Genomic DNA, 8,995 nt, shown 5'->3' with positions numbered 1-8,995 from the left:
TGACTGAATTTATGAATTTAAATGACAGCACCTGTTTTCTTCTGTTTTGTAGTGCTTAATATAGAATATATTCTGTATATTTTATAATGCTCAGAATATAAAGTATAGGTATCACTGTAATAAACATAGTCAAGGCAAGTCAAGACGATTTTATTGTCATTACATCTGAGTACAGGTACACGGTGTAACGAAATGATGTTCCTCTGGAACCATGGTGCAACATGCAACAATACAATAAAAAACGTGTAACAAAAGTGCAACATAGAACAACACAACAATAATAAAAGCAGATGAGAGACTATTTAAAAGACAGGACAGTGCAGTACTGATGCCGATAGTGTATATTATATAGTTCCCGGATGTGCCGCTGGGGGCGCTGTGTGGAGCTGTAGTTCCCCGGGGGTGCCGCTGGGGGCGCTGCAGTGCAGGAGGCAGAACTGGGGTGAGTGCGGCTGCAGGCTGAGAGTGGGTGAGTGACATCAATGATAAAAAGCTTGATAAAGCTGTGATTGTTTAATTAGGCGGATTTATTTAGTTAATTATGTGGGTGCTTAGGTGTGCGGTGATTGATCGGAGCGCGAGGCGGTGCGGTATCGCAGAGCGGGCTCAAATCAGAGTAAGTGGGTGAAAAGTCGCTCCAGCCCTGAGTACAGAATAATCAGTAATACAGCTGTGTGTGTGTTTGTGTGTGTATGTGAGAAAGAAAGAGAGAGAGTGTGAGTGTGAATGTAAATGAGTGAGCGAGCGCGTGCTGCAGGGTTCGTTGGAACTGTTTGTATTTTGGAACTCGAACTTCAGTTCTGTTTACTCTGTTCCTGAACTGCGGTGGGTTCACGCTACTCCCGCTTCTATGCCCGCCTCCTCTACGCTCTGATTGGCTCATACTGGCGAGAGTGACGGGCTAAAAGGCACTCACAGCCAATCCCAGTAGTGGAGGGGCGGGGTTAGGTGGAATACGGGCGGGAAGTGCATTGTTTTGGTGTAGAGGTTAATCCGAATTCGGCGCAGTGACCTGTATCATATTTTGCACCTTATTCTCAGCGCGCGCGTTTACAATATAGTGTGCGGTACTGGTTTAAGGTGTCACGTTAAAAACTAAAAAATTGAAGCACTTCAATTTCTCTGATTTTGCTATTTATAGGTATATGTTTGAGTAAAATGAACATTGTTGTTTTATTCTATAAACTACAGACAACATTTCTCCCAAATTCCAAATAAAAATATTCTCATTTAGAGCATTTATTTACAGAAAATGAGAAATGACTGAAATAACAAAAAAGATGCAGAGCTTTCAGACCTCAAATAATGCAAAGAAAACAAGTTCATATTCATAAAGTTTTAAGAGTATTTGGTGAAATACTCTTTTATTTCTACACACTGCTTTTGGATAACTTTATGCTGCTTTACTCCTGGTGCAAAAATTCAAGCAGTTCAGTTTGGTTTGATGGCTTGTGATCATCCATCTCCCTTTATGTTAATCTTAATCTTTGTTAACTTATTTGTTTTGTGTGACTGTGTGTTTTGCAGGTACAGTGATGATTCTGGAGGTGTGTCTTCGCAGTAAACAGCAGGTGCTGCGTGTGATTGGCCGACAGCTGGTCCGGAGCAGTTCGTCCAGTGCCCCGCTGAGTCGGACCGAGCTGGACGATGTCCCGCCAACCGCCCACCCGCTGTTCTCCCACGCCGCCATCGGCAGCTTCTTCCAGGAGCAACCGCTGCTCAAGAACCCCTTTACCCAGGATGCACTGCTGCGGGCGTACCTGCGAAGGCACCTGCCCGTACAGGTGAACGCACACACTCACAGCTGGGCAGCGTAGTTCATCAAGGAGCTCACCTGCTTCTAAACACTACAGTACAGATTTTAGTCCAGAGGGGGCGGTAACACCTCATCACACAGATTCCACATAGCAACTGTTTCTGTGTACCATCTTTTATTTCACTGTGGTTAGCAAAACTCTTGCAACCCTGTGGTTGTTCAAAGCGACCACCTAGCAATACCCCAGCAACCACCAGGGTCCAGTAGGAACAACATGGCAACCTCCAGATACAATACTCTAGCAACCACCAGATACAATACTCTAGCAACCACCAGAATACAGATTTATTGGCACAATCAACCTTTAAACAACCATATAAAAACATCCTAGCACCCCCCTGGATGTCTTAGCTACTGGAACAGCATAGCAACAACTACCTGTTTACTTACTTAATCTTATTTTTTATTAATTATCTGATTAACATTATTCTTTCATTTTTGTATTATTTGGTTGTTATTTTGCACTGCAAAACCTGTCTCACAGTTTTCAAGGTACAGCAATTCAAATACAGTAGCAACACCTAACCACCTGCATGGTGTACCACAGCAACCACTTGTACCTTAGCAACTGTATAGCAACAATGTAGCAACCATAAACGATCACCAGAGCAACTGCTGTAAATGCTTTGGCATTTATCATGTAGCAACTCTTCAGCACTTACTGTGTCTTGTACACACTTAGCAAGACCATAGCAGCCACATAAGATTTCACAGCAACAGCATAGAATGATGAGAAACCAAGATGAGAAACCATTTTGTAGTAGCCCTGCGATTTCCTGGGTATTCTTGAGTAGCGTAAACTGTAATTATTATTATTATTATTATTTGTGTTGTACAGGACGTGGAATCGGACCTTCGGTTGTTCGGGGAGCGAGTAGCAGATGAGATTGATGATCTGGGGCGCCAGTGTGAGCAGAATCCCCCCCGGCTGCAGCAGTATGAGGCCTGGGGGCAGAGAGTCGACCGCATCATCACTTGCCCCGCCTGGACACTCATGAAGGAGATCTCGGCTCAGGAAGGTCTGGTCGCAGCGGGATACGAGAGACGTTACGGGGAGTGGAGGTACGCAGTACTTCCCTGTATCATTCGCTGTAGGGGAACCGGTTCGGGTTCTGTAAACTTCAGAACATCTGTGCAGAGAATAACAATATTGGTTGTTTTCTCGATCAGACAGTAATTAGTGTTATATATACTATGTGAACAAAAGTATTTATTGTATCTTCAGAAATTAAAGGTATTATAAAGAGTTTATTCTGCATTTATTGGAGTAACTGTCTCCAGAAAATACTGTACTTTAACCAAACCCTGACCGCTAATGCTGATGTGTCTGTGTGTGTGTGTGTAGTCGCGTGTATCAGATGAGTAAGCTGTACCTTTACGCTCCATCTGCTGGACTCTACAGCTGTCCACTCGCCATGACTGACGGCGCCGCTAAAGTTATAGAGGTAACACCTTTATCTCTTTATTAATTTTCCCACTGTCCCATTATTTCCCTTTGACCTCCTTTAGGACCTGTCTAAAGATGTTTTTACCTTTAACTTAGCATCTGCCAAATTTAATGTAATGTAATGTAATTTTGACAATATATTTACCGCAGCAGAGCTATTCTAATCATACATTTACCTCAACAGAGCTATTTTATTCATATATTTACCTCAGCAGTGCTATTCTAAGCATTTACTTCAGCAGAAGGTTTCTATTTATACCTCAGCAGAAACTATTATAATTATACATTTACCTCAGCAGAGCTATTCTTATCGTACATTTACCTCAGCAAAACTATTATTTCCAACATTTACCTCAGCAGAGCTTTTGTAATTATACATTTACTTTGGCAGAACTGTCATCATGCATATACCTCAGCAGTGCTATTTTAATCATACATTTACCTCAGCAGTGCTATTTTAATCATACATTTACCTCAGCAGAATTATTATAATCGTACATTTACCTCAGCAGAACTATTCTAATCACACATTTATCTCAGCAGAACTATTCTAATCACACATTTATCTCAGCAGAACTATTATAATCATACATTTACCTCAGCAATACTGTTGTAATCATACATTTACCTCAGCAGTGCTATTCTAGTCATAAATTTATCTCCCCAGTGCTTTTCTAATCATACATTTACCTCAGCAGTGCTATTTTAGTCATACATTTACCTCAGCAGAGCTTTTCTAATCATACATTTACCTCAGCAATGCTATTTTGATCACAGATTTGTGCTGATAAAGTGTGTGTGTGTGTGTGTAGTCTTTGGGAATGCCTGCTAGAGAAGCATTTGAACGCTTGACGTCGAGAGACGAGAAGCAGTTCTGGACATCGGGACAGTGGATGACCGAGAGGAGAGGAGGCTCAGACGTCGGTAAACCCCCACACACACACACACACACACACACACATATACACACACACACACACACACACACTGTCTCTGAGGAGTAGTTTGATGGTGATGTTGATGGTGTGTGTGTGTGTGTGTGTTGCTGTAGCAAACGGGACGGAGACGGTTGCCAGGCGACAGGAGGACGGACACTTCCGGCTGCATGGATTTAAGTGGTTCACCTCAGCGACTGACGCCGACTTCACACTCACACTCGCTCGCATTGCCGACAGCAGGGGACACACCACGCCGGTACACACACACACACACACACACACACATCTATACATACACACACATTAGTAGTAAAGTGATAGTTCTGTGAAAAATCAATTCCCCATCTTTAAACGTAGACGATTTTACACTTTCGCTACAGTAAAAAGCTAATCGGGTATAAAAACTTCTGTTGTTTTGCTTCCTAGCTACATTAGCGTAGCTGGTAGCTGCAGTGTTATTCAGTGCACTGTGTGAAGTATCGCTTTAATGCCCCCTGCAGGGCAGTCGGGGCGTGTCTCTGTTCTGCGCGGAGGTCTGGGGTTCTGATGGACGAACCAACGGGATCCAGATCCAGAGACTGAAGGACAAACTGGGGACCAGACAGATGCCCACTGCCGAGCTGCTGCTGGACGGCATGCAGGCACAACTGGTACATACACACACACTCCCACTTTACACACACACTCTCACAAACACACACACACACACACACACTTTACACACACTCACACAAACACACACACATATCTACATATATATCTATACTGATGGCTGTGGAGTATTGCTATCTTGGTAACAGAAAACACAGGAGGGACACCACTGAATTATCTTGCTCATAGCAACCGTTTAGAACAGCTGAGTTTCTACAGGAACCGCTAAACAGCTGCAAAGCAATCACTTAAGGCAGCAACTGCATACCAATGCTGTAGAACTGATGTTGCATAGCAACCACCTACAGTGTATTACAACATGATTATCTGCTCCATAGCAACCACTTATAACATGGAACATAGAATAGCCTGTTAAGCACATAGAACCACTAACTGTATATCAGTCACCTGATGCAGCTGACCAATCACGGATTATGGTAATTATCACTCAGCGGTGAGTGTCAGTAGCACTGTAGGCTGTGATGCTAACGCAGCTAGCTGTGCTAAAACGTGTTATCAGTCAGATAATAATCACTGCGACCACTGTGATCAGTAACATTACTCAATTAATTAACTTTCTTTTTGTACAGTTATCGGCTGAGGGAAGGGGTGTGGCCTCCATAGCTAACATGCTAACGCTTACTAGGATCCACAACACAGTGTCAGCTGTAGCGGCGATGAGGAGGTAAACGTGCACCTCACACCGATCCAAACGTTCACTATTATTAATGTGTAGTGCCTTACAAGTGTGTGTGTGTGTGTGTGTGTGTGTGTGTGTAGGATAGTGCAGCTGAGTCGGGAATACTCTAATAAACGCTCCGTATTCGGGAAACTGCTGAAGGATCATCCACTGCACGTCCAAACCCTCACCAGACTGGAGGTCTGTACACAATCACCTGATACATAAATGGGTGGGGCTAAAAGGCTGTATGCTGAGTGGGTGGGGCTTATCCGCTGTGTGCTGAGTGGGTGGGGCTAAACTGCTGTAGGCTGAGTGGGTGGGGCTTTTCCACTGTAGGCTGAGTGGGTGGGGTTAAAGTGCTGTATGCTAAGTGGGTGGGGCTAAACTGCTGTAGGCTGAGTGGGTGGGGTTAAAGTGCTGTATGCTAAGTGGGTGGGGCTAATCCTCTGTGTGTTCAGGTGGAGACCCGTGGTGCATTCCTGATGCTGATGGAGGTGTGTCGTCTGCTGGGTCGAGAGGAAACGGGCGGAGCTTCAGAGAGAGAATCACACCTACTCAGACTGCTCACACCTGTAGTCAAACTCTACACCGGCAAACAGGTACAGAGAGCCAAGTAACAGCACCAGAGAAACAAGACTGAGTAACAGCACCAGAGAAACAGGACCGAGTAACAGGGCCAGAGTAACAGGACTGAGTAACAGCACCAGAGAAACAGGACCGAGTAACAGGGCCAGAGTAACAGGACTGAGTAACAGCACCAGAGTAACAGGACCGAGTAACAGGGCCAGAGTAACAGCACCAGAGAAACAGGACCGAGTAACAGGGCCAGAGTAACAGGACTGAGTAACAGGGCCAGAGTAACAGCACCAGAGAAACAGGACCGAGTAACAGGGCCAGAGTAACAGGACTGAGTAACAGCACCAGAGAAACAGGACCGAGTAACAGGGCCAGAGTAACAGGACTGAGTAACAGGGCCAGAGTAACAGCACCAGAGAAACAGGACCGAGTAACAGGGCCAGAGTAACAGGACTGAGTAACAGCACCAGAGAAACAGGACCGAGTAACAGGGCCAGAGTAACAGGACTGAGTAACAGCACCAGAGTAACAGGACTGAGTAACAGCACCAGAGAAACAGGACCGAGTAACAGGGCCAGAGTAACAGGACTGAGTAACAGCACCAGAGTAACAGGACTGAGTAACAGCACCAGAGTAACAGGACTGAGTAACAGCACCAGAGTAACAGGACTGAGTAACAGCACCAGAGAAACAGGACCGAGTAACAGGGCCAGAGTAACAGGACTGAGTAACAGCACCAGAGTAACAGGACTGAGTAACAGCACCAGAGAAACAGGACCGAGTAACATGGCCAGAGTAACAAGACTGAGTAACAGCACCAGAGTAACAGGACTGAGTAACAGGGCCAGAGTAACAAGACTGAGTAACAGCACCAGAGTAACAGGACTGAGTAACAGCACCAGAGTAACAGGACTGAGTAACAGGGCCTGAGTAACAGGACTGAGTAACAGGACTGAGTAACAGCACCAGAGTAACAGGACTGAGTAACAGGACTGAGTAACAGGGCCAGAGTAACAGGACTGAGTAACAGGACTGAGTAACAGGACTGAGTAACATGACTGAGTAACAGGGCCAGAGTAACAGGACTGAGTAACAGCAGCAGAGTAACAGGACCGAGTAACAGGGCCAGAGTAACAGGACTGAGTAACAGCACCAGAGTAACAGGACTGAGTAACAGCACCAGAGAAACAGGACCGAGTAACAGGGCCAGAGTAACAGGACTGAGTAACAGGGCCAGAGTAACAGGACTGAGTAACAGCACCAGAGTAACAGCACCAGAGTAACAGGACTGAGTAACAGGGCCAGAGTAACAGGGCCAGAGTAACAGGACTGAGTAACAGGACTGAGTAACAGGACTGAGTAACAGCACCAGAGTAACAGCACCAGAGTAACAGCACCAGAGTAACAGGACCAGAGTAACAGGACAGAGTAACAGGGCCAGAGTAACAGGGCCAGAGTAACAGGACTGAGTAAGAGGGCCAGAGTAACAGGACTGAGTAACAGCACCAGAGTAACAGGACTGAGTAAGATGACCAGAGTAACAGGACTGAGTAACAGCACCAGAGTAACAGGACTGAGTAACAGAGCCAGAGTAACAGGACTGAGTAACAGGGCCAGAGTAACAGCACCAGAGTAACAGTACTGAGTAACAGGGCCAGAGTAACAGGGCCAGAGCAACAGGACTGAGTAACAGGGCCAGAGTAACAGGACTGAGTAACAGGGCCAGAGTAACAGGACTGAGTAACAGGGCCAGAGTAACAGGACTGAGTAACAGGGCCAGAGTAACAGGACTGAGTAACAGCACCAGAGTAACAGGACTGAGTAACAGGGCCAGAGTAACAGGACTGAGTAACAGCACCAGAGTAACAGGACCGAGTAACAGGGCCAGAGTAACAGGACTGAGTAACAGCACCAGAGTAACAGGACTGAGTAACAGGGCCAGAGTAACAGGACTGAGTAACAGCACCAGAGTAACAGGACCGAGTAACAGCACCAGAGTAACAGGACTGAGTAACAGCACCAGAGTAACAGGACTGAGTAACAGGGTCAGAATAAGATTATGTAATACAGTTAAAACAGGATAACAGGGTAAGAGGATTTTATTTACAGAGTGCGGAATTATGTTTGTATTATATTTGGCCACCAGGTGGAGCCATTTCATTTCCTATCAGCACTGAACTGCTGTCTGACAGAATGCTTATATCTTTGTGTGTGTGTGTGTGTGTGTGTGTGTGTGTGTGTGTGTGTGTGTGTGTGTGTTTTACAGGCGGTTGCTGTGGTATCTGAGGGTCTGGAGTGTTTCGGGGGTCAGGGTTATATAGAGGACACTGGACTACCGGGTATGCTGAGAGACGCACAGGTACACACACACACACACACACATTATGTATATACACATACACACACACTCACTAACTCACAAACACACATTACATACACACACACTTTATACACACACACACACACATTATATATATACACATACACACACACTCACTAACTCACAAACACACATTACATACACACACACTTTATACACACACACACACACAAACATATTACAGATAGACACAAGCACTACCCCCCCCCCCCCATTAAATATGAGTTTAAACACAGATTATTACACACAGCAGGAGAGAAGCTCCACACACACACACACACACTATATACACACACACACTATACACACACACACACTATATACACACACACTTTATACACACACACACACACACACACACACACACACTCACACACACACACTCTAATCTCACACTGAGAGAGTGTGTGTGTATATAGTCTGTGTGTGTATATATAGTGTGTGTGTGTGTGTGTGTGTGTTCAGTGTGTGTGTGTGTGTGTATAAAGTGTGTGTGTGTTGTGTG

The 8,995-nt window shown here is 45.2% G+C and overlaps 1 protein-coding gene across 1 annotated transcript in view; it reads left to right on the top strand.

Annotated features, from left to right (window-relative positions):
- The first annotated feature begins 308 nt into the window (after positions 1-308).
- LOC103037359 (acyl-CoA dehydrogenase family member 11-like) overlaps positions 309-8,995 on the top strand; it is a 13,041-nt gene continuing 4,354 nt past the window's right edge. The window contains exons 1-11 of the mRNA XM_049470010.1: positions 309-469; positions 1,528-1,784; positions 2,655-2,878; positions 3,162-3,261; positions 4,076-4,187; positions 4,315-4,457; positions 4,702-4,851; positions 5,443-5,537; positions 5,633-5,732; positions 5,993-6,133; positions 8,377-8,469. Of these exons, the coding sequence (XP_049325967.1) occupies positions 1,536-1,784; positions 2,655-2,878; positions 3,162-3,261; positions 4,076-4,187; positions 4,315-4,457; positions 4,702-4,851; positions 5,443-5,537; positions 5,633-5,732; positions 5,993-6,133; positions 8,377-8,469 (1,407 nt within the window). The 5' untranslated portion in view covers positions 309-469; positions 1,528-1,535. The remainder of the gene's footprint in view (positions 470-1,527; positions 1,785-2,654; positions 2,879-3,161; positions 3,262-4,075; positions 4,188-4,314; positions 4,458-4,701; positions 4,852-5,442; positions 5,538-5,632; positions 5,733-5,992; positions 6,134-8,376; positions 8,470-8,995) is intronic.

Source organism: Astyanax mexicanus, chromosome 21 (assembly GCF_023375975.1).
Source record: "Astyanax mexicanus isolate ESR-SI-001 chromosome 21, AstMex3_surface, whole genome shotgun sequence".
Taxonomy (NCBI): Eukaryota; Metazoa; Chordata; class Actinopteri; order Characiformes; family Acestrorhamphidae; genus Astyanax; species Astyanax mexicanus.
The sequence above is the reverse complement of the archived record's forward strand: the minus strand, read 5'-3'. Positions and strand labels throughout refer to the sequence as shown.